The sequence below is a fragment of the Archocentrus centrarchus genome, chromosome 5, assembly GCF_007364275.1.
Source record: "Archocentrus centrarchus isolate MPI-CPG fArcCen1 chromosome 5, fArcCen1, whole genome shotgun sequence".
NCBI classification, from domain to species: domain Eukaryota; kingdom Metazoa; phylum Chordata; class Actinopteri; order Cichliformes; family Cichlidae; genus Archocentrus; species Archocentrus centrarchus.
The window spans coordinates 19,552,059-19,574,659 of record NC_044350.1 but is presented as its reverse complement, the minus strand read 5'-3'; the positions used below and the strand labels follow the sequence as shown (position 1 = coordinate 19,574,659).

Genomic DNA, 22,601 nt, shown 5'->3' with positions numbered 1-22,601 from the left:
CCAATGAACCACTGTAGACACCACCAGCCCCACTGCAGAGGCCTGACATCACTTCCTCAAAATAAATCATGACATCATCGCTGAGCTGACACAGCCCCTCTCACTCGGCTGGATCCGTGCCGAGCGGGCTCCAGCCTCCCTTGGCATGGTCATGTGATATGTGAGCTCTAGGATCCTGTTGATTTTCATATAGCACGAGGGAAGTCCCGCCTCCTTCTCCTCCTGTGCTGTGCAGGAAGACCCTGCATCTCTCCCCCTCTCCTCTCTCCCACTGCTGTGTTGATGCTGATGGAAGCACGAATAAGCCTCCCTCCCTCTCTTCCCCTACAGCCCTCCCACCCTCTCCTCCTCACTCACCAGAGACAGTGCACAGTATATAGCCTGCCTGCTGCTGCCATGGAAACAGGTGTGGTTGTTTATGACAGTGAGAGGCCAGTATACAAGGAGATAGAGAGACAGAGAGGCATACAGAGGCAGGGAAAGAGAAATAAAGAGCAAGATTTACTGACCAGGTCGATGTACCAGTGATTACATGTGGATGGAATAAAATCACTCTTCTTAAAAGGTACGGTGTCTTGTCTCGATTGCAGCAGTGTTAGTTCATTGATGTTCGTCTCGTAACACAGAGACTGAGGTGAGGTGCAGCAGCAGCAGCAGGGCGAAGTGCATGTACATGTGCAGTGCTCATACATTGATGTTAACCCCTCAGATCCTTGTCCGGTAGTCCATCATTCCTCATTACATTTCCCATCTTCCTCTGCAGTGGGCTATCACTGACCCTGCTAACGGCCATAAGTTCATAAGTTCAGAGTCACTAAGAGGAAAGAAGGAGGGACACAAAAAGAGAGAAAGACAGAGAGGAACAAGGTTGCTCCATGCTCTGCTGGAGAGGGAGATGGACCATGGCTAATCTTAAAGACGTTGTATTATTTATTTAAAAAGCCGTGAAGCTAAAGCTGCACTCACAGTCGCAGTCTAGAGACTGGATTCTGCATTGATCTGCAAGCATCTACGGCAAAAGCTACGGCTTGTTACTTTTCTTCCTTTCCCCCTGCACGTTTCTCTCCGGTCCCGGTTGATCTCGCCGTACTGGATGTGCGCTCAATATTTCCCAATGGTGATTAATCCTCTGAGCTGCTGCACGGACCTGAGTAGCAGGCTTCTGATTTCACCGACAGATACTGCAGTTGCTCTCAGCCAGACCAAAGAGCTTCTTGGCTTACCTCACTATATATTTCTGTTCCTTTTTTCCCCCTCAGTCTCTCTGTCTATATTTCTCTTTAAATCTTTTACCCTCCATATCTTTCCTGGACTCCTGTCTTTAGCTCAGCTTTATTTGCAGCATGCAACTTTTGGACATGCCAGTCTTGGTTTTGAGGTGTGTCTCCTCCGCGTGTTTGTGTGCAGGACACCAAAATTGCATCTTTGGAGCGCAACATTCGAGACCTGGAGGATGAGATCCAAATGCTGAAGGCAAACGGCTTACTGAACACAGAGGACAGAGAGGAGGAGATCAAACAGATGGAGGTCTACAAGAACCACTCTAAGTTTATGAAGACTAAGGTAGAGACTGCCTGCACTGTGCATGCAGATGCAGAAAATCTGATGCTGTGAAACTATGGCTTAATATAAAATGGCAGGCATGTTGTTTGAGGTACAAAGCTGTGCAGAAGGGAGAATGCTGAAAAGTGTTGTGTTATCTAAATGAGCTGTTGTAACGTGTAGTGAGATCAACAAAGTGTCGTGTTGGCAAAAAAAAATCTAAAAGAAGCTCAATGCCAAAAGGAAAGAAAAGCAAACTCTGCAAAAGGACACATTGACATTTTAAAACACTTTTCCTACTTGATTATATATTAAAAAAAGCACATTACTTTATTATTCTGTGGCCACCAAAGAAACACAATGTATTCAGTAAGTTAAAAGAGTGTAAAAAAAATTGTCTGCCCACAAAGCCACAATCAAAGCTTTGTTTTAATTTAACTGACTTAAGTTGCTTTCATTTTAAGACTAGTCAGTGATTATAAGTTGTGCTTGCATAAAAGACTTAGCATTATATACCCCAGCATAGCTACCTAAAACCTGTGATAGTGTCAGGGTGTGTGTGTGTGTGTGTGTGTGTGTGTGTGTGTGTGTGTGGTTCTTTGGGGCTGATACTTCTCTTTGGAGTGTTTACATTTTGCTCTCCGTGTTAAACGACCAGGCACAGACCAGCCACAGTTTTGTTATTCTATTTTTAGACTTCTTTTCATCAATCATGAATAGCAATGATGTATAATATATGATGAATGCAGGGGAGTTAGTCCCAAATGCATATTTAATGAGGGGGAAGCGTGCCGATGAAACTAGTGCAAAAGCTGTGCAGACTAGCTCACTGTTAGGGCAAGATTCTCACATGGGCATGTTGTGATTATAAAATTGTTACATTGCCCACGTAAAATGTCTGGATCAGATGATCTGCTTCCTGTGATGTACAGATTGACCAACTGAAGCAAGAGTTGTCAAAGAAAGAGTCAGAACTGCTGGCTCTGCAGACAAAGCTAGAGACGCTCAACAACCAGAACTCAGACTGCAAACAGCATATCGAGGTGCTCAAAGAGTCTCTCACTGCCAAGGAGCAACGTGCTGCCATCCTGCAAACAGAGGTAATAAAACAAGCTCAACTTATCTGTACACTTACAGTAAATTATCTTAACAATACACAGTGCCTCACAAACATTCTCAAACTCCTAGCCAAACCGAGCAAATAAAAGGCTCGCCCTGGGCCTGAGGCTTATTACCACAAATCATATCAGCAGTGTGTTTACTATGGAGGCTTTGTAGTAAGTGAAGTGTAACCTAGGTCACTGTCACAGATCATAGACCTCAGAAAGATCACAGATTTCCATCAATAAGTAAATAACTGCAAACACTTCCTTAATAAATACTAAGCCAGTGTCCTTTTTGTGCTTCCTGAAGTTACACTGGGGTTACTGCAAATTAAGATGAAAGCACTTTGAATAAATGTTGCATTCCCTAAAAATGTTATATCTAATGCTACTTTTGAAATAATTAAGTTAAGTCTACACTGTGTGCTTCCACAAATGTGTATTAATGCGCTTCAGGTGGATGCTCTCCGTCTACGCCTGGAGGAGAAAGAGTCCTTCTTGAACAAGAAAACCAAGCAGCTGCAGGACCTGACGGAGGAGAAGGGTACTCTCGCTGGAGAAATCAGGGACATGAAGGACATGCTTGAGGTCAAAGAAAGGAAGATTAATGTCCTGCAGAAGAAGGTGAGAATGGAAGCAACGAAGACTTCACCATTTAGAATTTTTAGGGGCTGGAGCACACAGTAAGCAAAATCTTGGATTGTCTACATTACTCTACTACCAAGTTATTGTCTTTTTTTTTTTGACTGCACTGGACTTTAGTGTGGAGGCATGTGTAATTACTCCAGATATAGTCCCAAATCTGAAATGAACAGTGACTACGTGGGTTGTTTTGTCATTTTTTGTGTCCTGGACTAAACCAGTCACTGTGAAAATAAAAAGCTGAGAGGTTACACTCTCCATTAAATGCGAGAGAGTCTCATGCTCTCAGGGGAAAATGTCCATAGAAAGACAAGCAAGGAGATATTTCTGCCTCACTGGCTCTCATTTGTGTGTGTGCTATAAATACTCACAGAGTGTTACTCCCTGTCTCACCCAGACCTGCTCAACCATTCCCTTTGTTTTGTTTTTCTTCTCCTGTGTCTGATCACACCTTCTCTCTCTCTCTCATCTCTGCACTTTTATCTTTTTCATCATTATTAGGAATTCTAAATCCTTGTTTTCCTGCTCATTGCCATTATTTTGTGTTGCTTTCTTGCCCTATCATAAATAAAATACAAGACAGACCACTGCTATACCGTGTTGTTGTAAATGCTCAGGTAGCAGTTTGGTATATAACTGGCTTTACATTTTTCTGACAGTTTTCCTGGTGTATTTCTTCTTACATGGAAAACAAAAACTTTGTTGAACACAGTGCTGTTTATAGAGTGTGTGACGCTTCAGAGACTTCTCCTCTCACTGAAAATGACAATGGCACCAACTTTAAATATTGCTCTGGTTTTGAGATCATGCTTTTTACCTGTGTTTTGCTGGTATTTTTTCTTACTTTTCTGAGTCAGATTGAGAACCTGCAGGAGCAGCTGCGGGACAAAGACAAGCAGCTAGGGAACCTCAAGGACAGGGTCAAGTCTCTGCAGACCGACTCCAGTAACACAGACACTGCCTTGGCCACCCTGGAGGAGGCACTGTCAGAGAAGGTAGATTACAGCGCTGTACAGTATACCACAGAGCCTGTAACACTGTCTGAACTGCCATACTTTGTAGTTATTGTCATATTATTCAAAAGATGTTTAAACTGCTGGATGTGATTGATGTGACCTGTGTTTTCTTTCATGCTCTGACTAAGCCCACCAGGGCCAAACATTAGCATATTTATTGATGGCGCAGATGAAATATAGATTAGAAAACTTTTTTTGGAAGTGTTACTTAGGCCTCTGTTACAATGGCCTAACAACTGGTCGGCGAATGGTTGCTGGCTGTCACTAGGTGAAATTGGTCACTATGAAGGTGCTGCACCAAAAACCTGCTTGTGATTTTTTTGGTCTGTATCAGATTGGCACATTGCTGTAGTTTGTATGGAAGGCGCTGGATTGTCTGCAAACATTTTTCTGTAATAAAACTTGAAAAAAGTTGAAACGGACACGTTTGCTCTCAATTCAGTTCAATTCAATTCAGTTTTATTTACGTCTGTGTAGATTCTCAGTCATCCAGGTCATAGTAGTCTCTGGAGCTTGAAAAAGGCGACTGGACTTCTTTTTGTTTCTTGAAGACGTTTCACCTCTCATCCGAAAGGCTTCTTCAGTTCTCAACCAAATGGTGGAGAGACCCAGGTATTTAAACCCCTGTGGGCGTAGTCCCCTGGAGGTGGTTATGACCCTCTATTGATCATGTGCATGAACACATGTGCCCAGGTGTGAAGGGGGGCGTGGGTCATATTTATTAATCAGTGGTTTCAGTTGAAACCAATTTAGGACTCCGCTCCATTGTTTCCTGTGGCCTATTGAGGCCACTGGAACAAAGGTGTGAATGGGGGTTGAGACGTCTGGGAAGGGAGCTCAGGACAGCACTGTAAGGGGGGGAAAGTTGGTGACGTAATCCACCTCCTCTGTTCAATGATGGTTGTTCACAGTGGACATAGATGGCTTCTTTCACTCCTCTTTCAAACCATCTGTTTTCCCTGTCCAAAATGTGGACATTGGCATCCTCAAAAGAGTGCCCTTTTTCCTTCAGATGCAGATGTACTGCTGAATCTTGTCCTGTCGAGGTGGCTCTTCTATGTTGTGCCATTCGTTTGTGAAGAGGCTGTTTGGTTTCACCAATGTAGAGGTCCGAGCACTCTTCACTGCACTGAACAGCATACACTACATCGCTGATCTTGTGTTTGGCGGGTTTGTCCTTGGGATGAACCAGTTTTTGTCTTAGGGTGTGACTTGGTTTGAAGTATACTGGGATGTCATGCTTGGAGAAAATTCTTCTGAGTTTCTCTGACAAGCCTGACACATATGGGATGACAATGTTGTTCCTCTTGTCCTTCCCATTCTCTGTACTTTGTGTTTGGCCTTCATTCCTGTGCATCTTAGCTGATTTGATGAAGGCCCAGTTGGGGTAACCGCATGTTTTGAGGGCTTTCTCAGTGTGTGTGTGTTCCTTATGCTTCCCTTCTGCCTTAGAGGGAACACTTTCTGCACGGTGTTGTAGGGTCCTGATCACCCCAAGTTTGTGTTCCAGAGGGTGGTGGGAGTCAAAGAGGAGATACTGCTCTGTGTGTGTGGGCTTCCGGTAAACTTCAATGTTGAGGCTTCCATCTTCCTCGATAAGCACCGCACAGTCCAGGAATGGTAACTTGTTATCTCTGGTGTCCTCCCTGGTAAAACGTATGTATTTATCCACTGAGTTAATGTGACGAGTGAAGGCTTCTACTTCTTGGGTTTTGATTTTGACCCAGGTGTCATCTACATATCTGTACCAGTGGCTAGGTGCCATCCCTTTGAAAGAACCAAGAGCTTTACTTTCCTCTTCCTCCATGTAAAGGTTGGCTACAATGGGAGACACTGGGGAGCCCATGGCACATCCATGCTTCTGTCTGTAGAATCCATCATTGTATTTAAAATATGTTGTGGTAAGGCAGTTTTATTTACATAGCGCCAATTCACAACAACTGTCTCGGAACAAACTACCGGCAGAACCAGGCTCTGGGAGGGGCAGCCATCTGCTGGAATCGGTTGGGGGTGAGGGTAGGGAGACAGGACAAAAGACACACTATGGGGGAGAAAGCCAGAGTTTAAAATTGATTAATGATTATGTGCAATAGTCGTGTATAAACACACAGAGTGAAAAGATGGGAGCGGAGAAGAAACACTCAGTGCATCATGGGAAGCCCCCCAGCAGCCTTAGCCTATTACAGCATAACTAAGGGATGATTCAGGGTCATCTGATCCAGGCCTAACTATAAGCTTTATCAAAAAAGAAAGCTTTAAGCCTAATCTTAAAAATAGAGAGGGTGTCTGTCTCCTGAATCCAAACTGGGAGCTGATTCCACAGGAGAGGGGCCTGAAAGCTGAAAGCTCTGCCTCCTATTCTACTTTCAGAAAATCTAGGAACCACAATTAAGCCTGCAGTCTGAGAGCAATGTGCTCCATTGGGATAATATGGTCCATGGGATCTTTAGGAATCAGTTCAATTCAGTTCAAATTAAAAAAAAAAAAAAAAAAAAAAAAAAGGAATCAGTTCAATTCAATTATTTATTATTTATATAGCACCAATCACAACAAACAGTCGCCTCAAGGTGCTTTGTATTGTGGGTAAAGACCCTACAATAATACAGAGAAAACCCAACAGTCAAAACGACCCCCTATGAGCAAGCACTTGATGATACTTTATGATATTTTATTGATCCCACAGTGGGGAAATTACAGTTGGTGACAGTGGGAAGGAAAAACGGATATGGATAAAAATGGATATGATGGGACCTGATTATTTAAGACCTTTTATGTGAGGGGATGATTTTAAATTCAATTCTGGATTTAACAGGAAAAAGTAGAAGTTGCACCTTTTGAAAAGTGTTGGTTGCAGCAGTAAGTAGCACAGGGACACTATCACTTGGCGAGTAGTTTGCAAGTGTCTGTGGACAAGTCAGTGTTTTCCATTCAAACTCTCGATGATGGCAACAACTTGCTAGCCACCAAAGCAATCGCAAGAAGGTTTTTGGTGGAGCACAATACCCTTTGCGACCAATTTCATGCTAGTGACTGCTAGCAACCTCCAGCATCCGGTTGGGGGATAGACATTTTTCCCGTGGCCAGTGGTTGCTAGATGGTTGCTGACAGGTCTAAGCCTGTGTGACTGAGGCCTTACCTTTTTAACTTTAACTGGATATTCCTTTTTATATACTTGGAAGATTTGATGTAAGTGTGTTCACTGTCGAGATTAATAGCTGCTAGGCAACTACATCCTTCAGGCCCTTTTGGAACTCTCATTTTTAAGTGCATAAAGTAGGAGTCCACCCCACTGACATGAATCATTTTATTTTATTTAGCAAATTTAGCAAAAGCCAACTCTTCAAACAGAATACTGTAAGCTTTGGTGAACTTTACAGCTGCTTCTAAGGGGATTTTGAACAGACACAAACTACAGAACTCCTTCCTCCTATTTCTCCACTTTATCTTAAGCTTAGTTAGCTGGCAGCTGGTGACATCTCCACATATGTTAAAGCTTTCCTTTAAATGAAGGATAGTAGTAAAAATACTTGATTTCTACTGTACTCTTAAACAAAAAATGTTACCAGTACAAACTGTTTAGTAAAATCTTTCAATTTAAAAATGCACTTAAATTTATGAGGTCTCTCGAGTTGCTGAGGAGCGATTGTACAGAAGTGTCTGGATGAATAATACATTAACTGGTGATGTTGTGGAAACTATTATGAGAGCAGATTCACACTGTGCAGAAAATAAGTATGAATAGTATAAAATATAAATTTATTATTGACATTACTTGATATTAAAGAAGAGAGATGAATACACGTAACTCACACAGAGCTTCATATACCCCCTCCTGCGACTATGCTATAGTTTAGGAAACAGTATGCACTGCTCTGCACTGACAGCAAGCAGCTAAGCTGTTGTGAAGTCCCTTCATAGTGATTCAAAAGGCTCAATCAGGCTTGACCTTTCTTAGGCTTCCTAAAAATAGTAGAACCTCAGTAAATACAGGTTCTAACTCTATTACAGTCTACAGATTTATGCATAATTCAGTAAAGGCGTGATGTAATCCGCTCGTTGCATTTGATATCATTATTTGTGTTTTATTCCATTTTTAGTGAACCAGAATTTGGTTGTTACACCCTTATTTAAAAAAAACAAACAAAAAAAGAAAGAAAAAAAAGAAAGCATGTAGCTGGAGTAAAATTCCAAGATGAAACTAAAATTTATCATTTAGTTTCATCTTAACCTAATTCTTAATAAGTGCTCTTATTTTATTTGTAATGTTAATTTCACATAACTGGAGATATTAAGGGTTTCACTAATAAATTAAGGTTCTAATTTCTTTTTTTAAAGGAATTAACAGATGCAAATCTCTGATTCGATTCTTTGAATACAGATTATCTGCACCTAAAGGTTACTTTTCATCTCTAAGCTGGAGCAGTCTTAAGTAAATGTATTAGCATGTCTTAACAGGTATGGACTCTAACTATTTAGTCATTTAAACTGTTTTAATTCTTTGTCCTTCTGTGTGTTAGGAGAGGATTATAGAGCGTTTGAAGGACCAAAGGGAGAGAGAAGACAGAGAACGACTGGAAGAAGTGGAATCATATAAGAAAGAGAACAAGGAATTGAAGGAGAAGGTGAACAGCCTGCAGATAGAACTAACAGAAAAGAGGTCAGTGAGCAAAGAGATTTTCTTTATAGGATGTACGACTGTATACACATGACTGTGTCTTGCACAATTTTCTATTTCTCTGTGCTGCCTCTTTTAAGTACAGGCAAATACTGAAACTCTCAGGTGCCATTAAAGCAAAAGAACTGCATCTTAGTTGCACTTGCTGACACTCTGCTGTCTGTCCTGACTATTCACCTGCAGTCCAGTCTCATTGATCTGAAAGAGCATGCATCATCCCTGGCTTCCTCTGGCCTCAAGAAGGATTCAAAGCTTAAGTCACTGGAGATTGCAATCGAGCAGAAAAAAGAGGAATGTAGTAAGTTGGAGACACAGTTACAGAAGGTAGGTGTGCGTCTCTCACCATTGGATCACCTAACACAGGATAATATAGAGCTTTAATTTAGATTTTATGAAACGAATAGTTCACAGTTTTTAACCTGTAGGGCTATATTTTATATTAAGCTGTATTTTATTGTCATGCCAGATGCAGACGTTTTCAGCAAGTTGTTTTGGAAGAAATAATTGCATTTTATAGTAATTTGTCTAATGCACACTTTCACAAGGTGCTTGTTGCAGCCATCCCTAATTTGAGATTTTTTTTTTTTGCTTTTAAAGATCTGTTGTGCTTCAGTTAGAAGGAAAGGCAAGTAAAGGTAGTAATGTCTGTAGTCCTGATTTGGGGCAAACAGTGTAGTAAAGCTAGCATTAATATCGGATCAATACAATTCACAGGTGTTGGGAAAACAATGCCACAAGACGTTTCATGTCAGAGCTGCTCCTAAGCTTTTGATTGCATCATACGATCGCCATTTAAAAAGTCTAAACAAACACTGTTCCACGGGAATTAAGCAGCTTCATCTGCTCAGAAAAACTTGTATTTAAAAACTTGTGTGTAGCTACATTCTGGACTTTGTCATTACACTGTTTTTGCTATCAGTGCTCAACTGTGAAGAATGATCTCAAAATGTACACTAATCCTATTCTTATTGAAGGTCATATATAAATGAAGACTTTCCACTGATGAGTTCCCAAAGATTTGAATAAAAGCTGACCATTTTAGCACTTAATACTGCTAATTTTCTACAGAAATGAGGATTCTCTTTGTATGAATTGCAGACAGCTTCTCTGCTCTGAATGAAGACTGTAGCGATGTCTCTCTTTAATTGAACCAAACTATAGATAAGAAGTCAGAGCTGAGTGTCCACTGTAAAGAAAGGAATTAGCTCATTGTGAGATCAGGGACCACTTCAGTGGAGTCTATTAAGCAGATACAGACATAAGTAAAAAGGCTAACTATTCCTTTGTAATCTTGAACTGGAAATGATTGGTGTAGTATATCTTCTCTGTTCATATTTTCCTGCTGGTTCGATTTTGTACTGTGTGTTAATGTCCTTGGAGGATGAATATGTATGAACATTGATTATTTAGTGGAGCTAACTCTGTCCCATTTAATAATTAAAGTAGCACTATAAAACAGAATACCAAGGCCTAACTTCTGAAAACATGGTGTCCTTCATTAGGCTATTTCTTTGGACCTGAACAAGGCACATGAGCAGGCCTTACATAAAGCACACTTCATTAGGCTAATGTCTACCATCATGCTTTGTCTCCTGTAACAGGCTGGCATGCTTTGTTAGGGTGCTACAAGGAGCAGACAGTCTTTAATCCCCCCTTTTCTCCTCCTTGAGACTGTCCCTATATCTCTTCCTCTGTGTTTGTCTGTTTTGTGTTTCCGTTAGCCTAACAACATGTTTACTATGTTACTTATCTGTCAAACATGTATTGTACCATGTCTGCTCCTGCTGTGCTCTCTTTGGCTCAAACTCAACCCTGACATTTACTCTCCCGGGACTTCCCCGTCTCCCTCCATGTTCCTTCCTCAAACCCCTCTGTTTGCAATGTAGCAAGCTGAGCAGCTATTCAGTCACATGAACACTCCTGTAGTCCCTCTCCTGAGCTCTCTGAGGCACATATTGAAAGCATGAGGACACTGATAAGTTCCTTGAACTATGCTAGATGGTGATCATGCCAAAATCCCAGCACAGGCCCTGCTTTCACCCACCCAGGATGCATGTTGCTCATTGCACTGTACTGATATAATGAGCTGCACTCAGAGTCCTGTGCACTGTGCTCATCCTGTAACTGTTTGTGACACGTGGTGAAACTGGTGCTACATATGCGGTATTGAAGGTTTACTCTGTCAGCTGGAATTTCCCTCAATATGGATCCCACTGCCATTTTATTAAGCATACCTAGCTCAAACTAAAACAAACAATCCTGCAATAAATTCTATCTTGGGAAGGTTAATTTCCTTTTTTTTTTTTTTTTTTTTTTATGAAGGTCAATTCCTTTTTTAATGAGGATAATTTCACTTTTTATGAGGCTAATTTCCTTTTTTTTTTTTCAATGAAGGTTAATTTCCTTTTATACAGGTTTTTATTTAACTTTGTTATAATTTTGGAAGATGCAGTATTATTGAATTATAACCCATTATATAATATATGGAAATGTCTTTATTATTATTATTTAGTATAGCCTCATATTATGGACAAAATAACTGAAACTCCTGTCAGTATATAAAACAGTACATTTCAGCAGCGCTGCAACTGAATTTTCAACTACAACTTTTTAAATTGTGTTATGTAAAGACTTCGGGTAGCTAATTAATTGCAGGACTGTTGCGTTAGACTGCGTTAGCTTTAATGAAGTATGAAGTATTTGAAGTTGTGGCTTTGTAGATATTTTTCAGTGGGTAGGCTTAGTATATTGTGATATTTTTCCACAGAAGAGAAAAATGTTTCAGTGTAACAACAATCTAAAAATAAATGTTCATACAATTTTGTAATAATTGTTAAATTTAATGGTGAGGTTTTCAGTCATTAAGCCTTCACCAGGGAAATTGTGTGATTACAGGAATCATACAGATTACACTGACCCTGAAATACAGCACACCTGTGTTTTGTCATAGAAGTACATGTGGGGAATGTGACAAATTAATATCAGGCTCTTCACAAAGACTCTCAGAAACTTTAAGCTGTGGAAGTCACAGGACGTGACCTGAAGTTTCCTCATATTTGTTCCACTTACAACACCTGAATGAAAAACAAAAGAGGCAAACAGAGTAAACAAACACTTCTCAGATATGTTTTTGTTGTTGAATTATCTTTAAATATTACATTTTTTTTTTCAGAACAGAATTGCAGTTCAGTGTGTTTTAATATCTCAGTATATATCCCAGTTTGTCAAACTATTTGTTAATGAATTATTATCAGATATTGATAGCTTCTCATTTGAACCACTTTCATGTGTTTTGTGGTACTTGGTAATGTCAAAGGTTCTTAGCAAATATTATAGGTAATAAAAACAGAAAAAACAAATAAATTAATTAATTGAACTAGAAAATCTACCAATCCTCCAATGCTTCCTTTCTATAGCCTCCTATAAATGCTCCCTTCTGTAGCATAATGATCACTGCAAAATCTGCAGTGGAGGGCAGTTTGCTGTTGAAGAACAACCTCTTGTAGTTATTTTCTCAAAGACCATTGAATCTTAAATGAATTTATGTGCATTTATATCAAACCATCCTTACTTTTCTACAAGCTAAATTCTAGCATCATTCCTCATGCTTAAAATATGACACTTAAAACAGATTTACTTTCTTGCCCTTGCTTCTCTTTCTTCATTCTTTGGACTGACAATTTCAAAGACTGTGCAGCTTGTTGGGTTTGCATGACTTGGTCAACCTTTGTGCATGTTGTCAGTATCAGTGTTGCCACGCTTCTCTTTCGTCTCCGTGTGGTGCTGTTAGCGAAGGTATCAGCCGTGATTGAAGATCACTGCAGTGTTTTGGTGGATGGCTCTGTATAACTTTGTGACATGTGATGACATGTGTGGTTGCGTATTGTCAAGGGTGATGTGTACCACTGTAGTGAAATTCATGGAGAGTTGTCCTTGCTGTCCAAAACTAGATCTCTGATTTGATAGTCAGTGAATCAGTAAGACGATTTAACGCTTAACTTACAATAATTTCTTACTGTTTTTAAGACATAAAAAAACTCACACGACTATCCTGAGGTCCTGTATTCTGCTCCATGTGTACGAAGTGACTGGGAGTCTCAGTGGACCATTTAATTACAGCTAAATAATAGCTTTGTTAAAACTAATGAGCCAGTGCTAGTAATGATGCCCTTAGCCCACATCATTGACTCTGCTTTATTCATTTAGAAGTATAGGGAAAGTAGAAGGGAAGTAGATAATATGTCACTGATGGACCACAGTGTACTGTATGTGTCTCTTTTTCCATCAGCAGTAAAACATCCTGCGCTGCACTGCACAGTTTTGTTGATACTGTAATGTTAACTGTGTGTTTTTGGGTGTGTGTTGTTTGTATTTGTCTTTTCTTGGAACATTGATGCAGAAAGCCCATGAAGTGGAGCAGCAGTCAGGCTCCAGAGGGAACCCTGAGTATGTGGACCGGGTGAAGCTGCTGGAAAAGGAGGTGAGCTACTACAAGGATGAAGCCAGCAAGGCTCAGACAGAGGTGGAAAGACTCCTGGACATCCTGCGAGAGGTGGAAACCGAAAAGAATGATAAGGACAAGAAGATTGCTGAGTTGGAAAGGTAACTACTTCTGACTGCAGTTTAGCCTCTATGGGTTTTAAAACCCACCCTTTTACCTTACAGTCTGTTGTATCTACTATTGTTATAGGTATAAAGATTAAATTAGTATACCTGTCTGCAGTTTCAGCAAAATTCTTACTTAAACATGCAAACGCACGATAAGTGCATTCCTCTGTTTATCATTTAGCTGATATATGCTGTCTTCCACTCAGCTTTGGACCTAAACATTCAATATATATACACATGGAATATATATAAAATGTTAATTTCATATATGACCGTAGACTGTATATAACAGATGGATCTAGCAGGTTTAGGAAACTAAGACAGATGTTTCCTAAATCTGCATTATTTCTATTGGCGGTGGTGCCTCCTGCTATGCAAAAAGAAATCCGATGGTATGAGTGCATGAGAAAATGAGAATGACCTCAGGAAATACTTTTCTTTAAAGCGTTTGTGGTCTCTATTGTTAGTTTTATGTGTTACAAAAAAAAACATGAGCTGAATTTTGGAAATGATGGTCCCATGTAGTGAAAAAAAGACTTTCAATTAGGATGTGCTATAGGGCTTAATTACCTTGTGATTGCCAAGTCCCCACCTTATGGACTTGCACTCAGTTTCTCATTCATGTTTGGTAGTATGCAGTTAAAAAAAAAAAGGAAAAAAATGGCGATGGCCAAAGTGCTCAAAGCATTGTATATGATATAAAGAAAAACTCGAGATGTCATAAATTATGTATTAGTTTTCTGTGGATTGGTTCACAACATTTTCCAAAAAAAACCCAAAAAAAACAAAAACTTTTTTTTGATGGAGCTGTTGACCTCTATCACATCACAAACACAAACCCCTTTCACCTTCAGACAAATTGGGTTATTTTGTAATTTTGACCAAAATCTTTAATGTTATTACTAGAAGCAATATAGTGTGTTACTGTTTTGTGCTGAGTAGCTCTGAGCAGTCTGTTCTCGATCTGGATGGATGTGTTTGTCAACTTTAGAGTCCTCTGTGTTCTTCATATTTTGGGTGACTTTCCATGTGCCTTTGTACACATTTTCATGTCATTTCCATGTTATGTTCAGATGTGATGTTATCATGCTGTACTGCACTTGCTGGTATTGGATAACACACAGCACACACCTTCCAGTGGACAGGAGGTTTAACTTTTGATATGCCTTAAGGCTCTGTTTATAACTTGCACCAACGTTCCACTCAGTCGCTTCACTTTTGGAAAAGCTCAACTGAATTCAGTTAATGGACTGCATAAACAAAGTGGGTGGCCTCTCTGGTTCTTGGCTTACCGTTGGGAGCAGTTCACAGTCTCAGCATGGGAAGCAGATTTGCACTTTGGTTTGGCTAATGAAGGAGATCACTGACGTTTATATGGACAAGATTCAGACTGATGGGACTGACATAAGGATTGGTTGAACTGCATGAGGACCACACAGCCCTTCTTCCCTGTCACCACTTAGTGTTAAAAACACTTAAATGTTCCCTTCTTGGCTCATTATAGGGTGAATATTATGCTAATTTGTTAGTGGTGTTTGATTAATTGCGTGTTCTTGTCCTTTTTTTGCCATCTTTACCCACTTTTCTCCATCCCGTTTCCCTTTCTATCTTCTGCATCATGCTCACTGGTCCCTTTCTTTACCCCCTGCCACGGACCATTTTCAACCTACTTCTATTCTATTCCTGAATTTGATTCTGATTTTCAAATCTCTTCTTCATCTCCCTTGCAACTCTTTTCTGTTGTGCCCCCCCCCCCCCCCCCCCCCCCCCCCCCCAACACCAGCCCCCCTCCCTCTGCCCCTCGCCCCACCCCACGTCCCGGTGGCAGAGCTCCCCCTGACCCGCTCCCTTCTGTGTCCAATGCTCCCCAGCAGATAGGGGGCATGGTGTGGGATTTCCTGGGAAAGTGAGTGCTCTGCCCTGGCACTTAAGGCTTGGCTGTGTGGTTAAAGTCTCCGACTGCGACTGCCGCAACTGCATCTGGTTTCACCTGTGTGCCTGGGTCTGCCTGCTGTCTAAAGGATTCACAAATCTTTGTATCAGAGTGACACAATCTGTTTTTAGTCCATGGTGCCATTGCTTTACTTGTGCACATGATACAAAGCTCCCTGGATTCATGTTTGCTTTTATGTCTTTAGCATGTGTTTGCTTTGTAGTCTGCATCTGTGTCATGACTGCTTTTTGATCATGTGATTGTGTGCGTGTGCATGTACACATGTGTAAGAGAGGAGTATGCATTGCATGTCTATTTTTGGGCAGCACTCATCATTAACAGTCATCTGTTCACTGATGATGTAAAGATGCTGTATGAACAAGCACAGCAAATTAAAGAACCATGTAATAACTGTGCAATTACTTGTGCAAAATTGACTACATGTCTCAAGATTATAATTAAATATGAAGTCCAGACTTTAAAGTTTAAGGACTGTACTTCATATAAGTGCAACAAATCAGGTCATAACATTGGAAATATATGTCCAAATAGGCATATATTGTTTGGTATTCCTTTGCACCAGATGTTACTTTATTCATTTATTCCTCTTCTGGCCTGTTTCTATAGTGATGCATGGTACAGTCACACCAGGGTTTCAGCAAACTGCCAAAGAAAAATTTGCAGTTTAAACAGGAAACATTTTACAGTTGTAATTCATAACCCTAATTAAAATGCACTTGCATATACTATAAGTGTTTAGTACTAATAATGCTACAAATACTGCGCTCATCAGCAGCTTTAAGCCATAGAACTTGGTGTGATTTATCCACTTTCTTACTTTTTTACATTTTATTGGAGGTTGCTATACATTCTGTACTTCTGTGTGCTATCTGTTGAACTAGCATCCTAATTAACACACTTTAAGACACACACATGTACATCCTTTTGTGTCTTTTTGTGGCGTTGGCTGTTTGTCCCAGCTTATTGTAGGAAGTGTTTGTCCTTTGCTGAGGCCTGCTCTTGCCACGAGCACGCTTCCCCTTCTCATTCCAGCCACCCATCTGCTCGCCTCACCCTCTGTCACCCTCTGTGACCCAGCCAGTCTTGCAACCTCACATCCCATTAACATCACCCGACAACTCCTCTATCCTCAAGTGGTATTTTCCAGTGCCCCCTTCTTCCTGCTCTCCATTCCAAACTTCCCTGCCTAGCTTGCTCTACCAGACACCAAAGGAAAAGATCAGCCTAGTGGCCTGCATGAATAGAGCTGCTGTGCTCCAGGTCTACACGCGCTCAGCGTGGGGTGCTGTAGTAGGTAGGGTCTGGACTGAGCCCTCGGTCCTGAAGTGTGTCAGTTCAGTCAGGTCTCCTCTGTCTGAACAACCCTCCAACCATCCATAACTGATTCTCCCACTAGCATCCTTCTTGCCCACTTGATCAGACCACTGTTGGCTTCCCCTCCTTGTGCTCGGCGCTCAAACCTGTCCTTTCCTCTTCTTTTGCCCGGCTAACTTTTGCCTGACTGAATGCATGTCTGCCACTCCCAGGCTTGGGAGCAGATGCACATGGTTCCTTGTTTTCAGAGAGGGTGCATCCTGCATTAGCTGTGTCAGGCTGCAGAGCAGTGACTGCCACAGACGCGTTTGTAATTTCCCATGTTGTTTGATGAGCAATGAACACAGCGTGATCGCCTCTGGGTTCACTGTATTTTTTTTTTTCTTGTGACCGTTTCTTTATGTTCTGGTTCTAATGTCTTTCTCTTTTGTTTTTGTTTTTTAACTTTTTCCTGTGTGTTCTCTTATTTCCTGCTTCCAATGTCTTCTTCACTTGTTCCATCATCCCCTTATCTTCTGCCTTTTCCTTTTCCCATCTGCAGTCTAGCTCCCAGGTAAGTAATGCCCCCTGCTCCCATTACATCTTCATCTCTTACCCAACTCCATCCTAACTCTGGTGCTTAAACCTGTGAGTTATCTCAGCAATGTAATTAACATGAAGCTATCGCTCTGTGATGCTCATGTCTTGTTGCTGCTCCCGGTGATCTCATGACTGGTACTATTTTGAAACAGGATTCATTCAAAATGCACTTGACATGATCGCCTGTTGCTGTACTGGTTTTGCTTATTTGTGTTCCATATTTTTGTTCATACATCTATTTATTTTTCATATAACTCTACTGCCTCAAGAATGTATTTTTTTACAACATGACCAGCATGGAAATGCTCTTAAATTTTTGTGGTTTTGCAGACAAGGAGGTAAAGATCAGGCTAAAAAAGGTTCGAACATCAAATTGGGGCCACAAGGGGACAAGAAAGGCTTAGGACAGGACCCTCGAAAGGACAGCTCAATAGATGGTGGTCACCACTTGAAGGTGATGTACCCTGATAAAAGAAATATTTACCTGTGATGATACATAGTTTAGTAATTACCTAATGAGATATGTGTCTTTGTTTCCACAAATGTCAGTTGGAGGAGCTTATGAATACACTAGAAAGGACAAGGCAGGAGTTGGATGCCACCAAGCAGCGTCTTTCCTCCACACAGCAGTCTTTGCAGGAGAGGGACACCCACCTCACCAACATGAGACAAGAGCGCAGAAAACAGCTGGAGGAGATCCTTGAAATGAAGTGGGTATTTTCTGATATTTGCTGCTATTCTCAGCATGGTGGCCTACATTTTCTCCTCTTTTTTAAAATGTGTTTCTAATTAAGCCTCGGATTAATTTCTATTCTGAAAATGTAATCCAACTTGTTATTATAGTATGGACTGAAATAGCACATATTATACAATTGAGGACAGCAATAGAACACAGAGAGTTTTTTTTTTAATCCAGTGTGCAGTGTAAGTTCTCAATATTTATTTTTATTATTTGCTTATTTAACTTATAAACCTTACAGTTTCAGTTTGTTAAATATTTTGGGAAATTCTTTTTTTTTTTTCTAATTTCATGCAATGTTTTCCTCACCATGAATTTGGGAAATGGGTAAGACAAGAAACAACTGGACATAAACACAACCACTTTAGATTTCTATTAAATATTCTTTAAATGAATTGAACTATATATTCTTCTTCTGCTTTGAGTCTTTATGCTAAACTAACCTGCTGCTATGGGCACAGCCTTACTTGCTTTGAAGTCACAGATCACAGTATCCCAGTATTCCCAGCCAGTTTAATCCTTTAACAGTCCTGGTTTTCTTTGGCAAATTGTTTTGGGCCCTGATACGGGCCCTAGTATTGTTAAAGGTTTAATGTATTAACTTAAAATTTATTAGAAAAAGACTGAACAAGTATGGCGTGTTTGGAAGGGCTGCCAGGAGAAAAAACATGGCAGGACATCTTGGGTTTGTAAAACTGCATCTGAACAAACTACAAGACTTCTGGAATGGTGTCCTATGGGAAGTTGAGACCAAAGTGGAGTTTTTTGCACAGCACCATGTTTGATATGAGTACAAACACTTCATACCATCTGTCAGCACGGTGATTGAGGGGTGATGATCTGGGACCTGGGCACCTTGTAGTCATTGAGTTGACGATGAACTCCTGTGCATACCAAAGTGAGGGCACAGCTAAAACTTGGCCAAATTAGATCATGCAACAGGACGATGATCCCAAACACTGCAGTAAATCTACAATAGAATGACTGAAAAGGAAAAGAATCAAGGTGCTGCAATGGCCCAGTCAAAGTCCAGACCTCAACCTGATTGAAATGCTGTAGTGGGACCTTAAACCTTTATGGGGCACTCATTTGGTTCCTTGCCTGTAAGTGGTTAAAAAAAAGAAGTGTATATATAAAAATATAGGGCAGCACGGTGGTGCAGTGGTTAGCACTGCTGCCTCACAGTTAGAATACCATCTGGAAGGCCTGGGTTCGATTCCACCTTGGCATGCAAACTCTGTGTGGAGTTTGCATGTTCTCCCCGTGCTTGCGTGGGTTTCCTCTGGGTACTCTGGTTTCCTCCCACATTCCAAAGACATGCACTTACTGGGGTTAGGTTAATTGGCTAATCTAACTTGCCCATAGGTGTGACTGAGTGCGTGAATGTGAGTGTGAAAGGTTGTCTGTCACTCCGTGTTGGCCCTGCAACAGGCTGGCGACCTGTTCAGGTTGTACCCTGCCTCTCGCCCTATGACAGCTGGGATAGGCTCCAGCCTCCCTGCGACCCTTAACAGGATGTGCGGAAGCTAATGGATGGATGGATGGATGGATATAAAAATATATATGGTGAAAGGAACATGTAGTTCAGAAGATTACAGATTCATTTTTAGGACATTAAAATATATATATTAAAACTTTATAGAACATCAGGTCATTTCTTCATGACCACACACACTAGTTTTTCACACAGTGCTTCTTTGATATGTTGTGTTGCTGAACATCTAAGGTTGCATTTAAATTATTTTAAAATCTGGCAAGGACCAGATGATTTTTTTTTACTATGCCCTGATACCTAAAGCCTTAGAACTGAAAGAGGGTGTACTTTCTTCTTCACATGACTGTATGCAGTTTTAATTGTAGCAGTTTTAGTGAAATCGCTTCATGAACTGGCTGGAGGTTTTGTTTTTGTTTTATATGCTACTGTAATGTTTTATACTGTTTTTCTTTTAGACAACAAGCTCTGCTGGCAGCCATAAGTGAGAAAGATGCTAATATTGCACTGCTGGAACTGTCTGCCTCGAATAAAAAGAAGACCCAGGAGGAGGTGCTAGCCCTCAAGAGGGAGCGGGACAAACTGATGCACCAGCTCAAACAACATGTTAGTACTGCAGCATAATTTCTTTCTGTGCTGATACTTGTTACCAGGGTAATCAAAAAGAAAATTTCGCTGCACAAATCAGACAAATACTTTTCTCCATGGTCATCATGGCATGGCCACTTTACAAGTTCAGAATCATTTTTATGCCTTTATGTCTTAAGTGTCTAGTAATTCCAAACTTGTCCGAAGTAAAGTGACGTGCTTTCATTATCAACTTAATTTGCAAATCATTTCTGGCCATGAACAAGTCAGAGTTGAATAAGAATAATAAGAAGAATAAGTAGGCATGTTTACTATGTCAGGACTTAAGACATATGAGTTTTTACTTCCTAGATTTCAGTCTTACAGTGGTCTCAGCCATCTGTTAGTCACCTTGATGACACAAAAACTGATCCCTATGAGCCTCAATGTTTAGATGATCACAGACTTGTATTGTAGTTTAACCTCAGACTGTATATAAAGTATAGGTGAAGCCTCAGGGTCCGAAGCCATAGTAGAAGTGCCTTAAAGTTATATTCTTAATAATGGCCAGTAGGGGATGACGCCTCTAGCTGCGAATATAAATCCAATTGTATATGGAAAACAAGAAAATTACCTTCCATTGAATGTCATTTATTTCAGTAAAGCTTATCTGAAATGTTTCAGTACTTTGAAGCCTTATTTAAGACAACTTGATGTTTATATTACAAATTATGACAGCTACAGTTAATAAGTGACTGACAAGTTATTGCCACGTTAGTATATAGTGTCCTCACTTGTGACTTCAGCATTAAAAAAAATAGCATAAGTGCCTAAGTTGAGGCTTCATTACTGTAGCCCCCAATGCAATCTGAGGCACCACAGTGGTTCTGTCCACTTTCATATACTGTTTATGATTATAAGGTGCTTCTGTTTCCTGTCTTCCCATCACTGTGAAGCAGTAATGCTCTTTATAACTGCAGATCATCATGCACTAATCGCTTTCCTCTTCTTACAGACACAAAGCAGAATGAAGCTGATAGCCGACAACTATGAAGATGAGCAATATCATCCACATGCTCCTCACCACCCCCAGCCTCAGCCCCCACACGCTCAACCTCAGCCCCAGCCCCAGTACCCCCACGCTCCCCACCCTCAGCAGACTCCATATCCACATGCCCCACATCCGCAACACCCACAGCATCTGCAACACCCACAGCACCCACAGGCCCCCCAGCAGCACCCACACCCACAGCAGCCTCAACCTCAGTACCCTCACCCTCCTCACCAGCAACACCCTCAGCACCCCCAACCACCTCCCCAGCATCAACAGCACCCACGCCCTCCACAACCCCAGCACCCTCATCAACAGCATCCCCAGCATCCTCCACAGCACCCACATGGGCATCTGCCTCCGCAGCACCCTCACCCTCAGCACCCACATGGACCTCCACAACAGGGGCCGCACCCCCAACATCCACATCCACAGCACCCCATGCACCCCAGCACCCTCAGCACGCACACCATGCCCAGCATCCACGTCACCCTTCCCCCCACCATCGTGGGGGGCCAGCCCGAGGACCCCCGCATGCTGGTCACCGCCCTTCCCCAGACCAGGTAAGATCACAGATGTTTTCTGTATTATTAAAGTAAATATACTATATTAAAGTAATGCTTTTTCAAGTTTTCAATTAGTAAACAAAAAACTGACAAATGAACAATAGCGCAGATGTCAGATAATGCATGCAATGTTAAGATTTTTTTGTAGACAAAATATTTAATCCAAAAGTAGTTGTTAGAGTATCTGAACCAGATGTTTGTATTGATCATTAAGGCAGATTTCTAGTTCTTCCAATACTCCATGCTACTTTGATTAAAAGCAGAATGCTTAAAAAAATCTTAAGACGGTTCATTATCCTTTACCAATTACCCTTGATGCGTACTTTAAGTGTGTTTATGTTTTCTGTCACATTGCCTGGTGGGCCAGTGAGTGCTTTTGAACAGCAATTTCTGTCTGCTTTCTTCTCCTCATGCATAACACCACCAACAACAGGATGACGAGGAGGGCATTTGGGCATAATCCTTGCTGTGACAACCAAAGCTCTAATGTTGTTTTGAGGGGTGAGATATATTTAAGACTTTCTTAATATCCTCTCTGCCTGTAGAGTCTGGGGTGTTTTTTAAAAATCTGAAGAGGTTCATGACATTTAGACTTTATATTTTTCTCATATTTAGATGATTCAGTCACTACTGGAGGAGCACAGCCATGCCATGATGTTGTAACACTACCCAATGAAACATTTATTACCTCCACTTAATCAGTACCCAGCAATGGGACCTTTTTTTCCCAGGAAGAGGAGGGGGAACTCAGGT

At 41.0% G+C, this 22,601-nt stretch overlaps 1 protein-coding gene across 1 annotated transcript in view; it reads left to right on the top strand.

Moving 5' to 3' along the window:
• LOC115780354 (ERC protein 2-like) overlaps positions 1–22,601 on the top strand; it is a 43,129-nt gene extending 20,528 nt beyond the window's left edge. The window contains 16 exon segments of the mRNA XM_030729507.1: positions 1,408–1,563; positions 2,475–2,642; positions 3,102–3,269; positions 4,145–4,282; positions 8,821–8,964; positions 9,162–9,302; positions 13,378–13,580; positions 15,370–15,492; positions 17,396–17,407; positions 17,764–17,887; positions 17,983–18,143; positions 20,123–20,270; positions 21,247–21,771; positions 21,774–21,845; positions 22,282–22,349; positions 22,464–22,601. Of these exon segments, the coding sequence (XP_030585367.1) occupies positions 1,408–1,563; positions 2,475–2,642; positions 3,102–3,269; positions 4,145–4,282; positions 8,821–8,964; positions 9,162–9,302; positions 13,378–13,580; positions 15,370–15,492; positions 17,396–17,407; positions 17,764–17,887; positions 17,983–18,143; positions 20,123–20,270; positions 21,247–21,771; positions 21,774–21,845; positions 22,282–22,308 (2,310 nt within the window). The 3' untranslated portion in view covers positions 22,309–22,349; positions 22,464–22,601.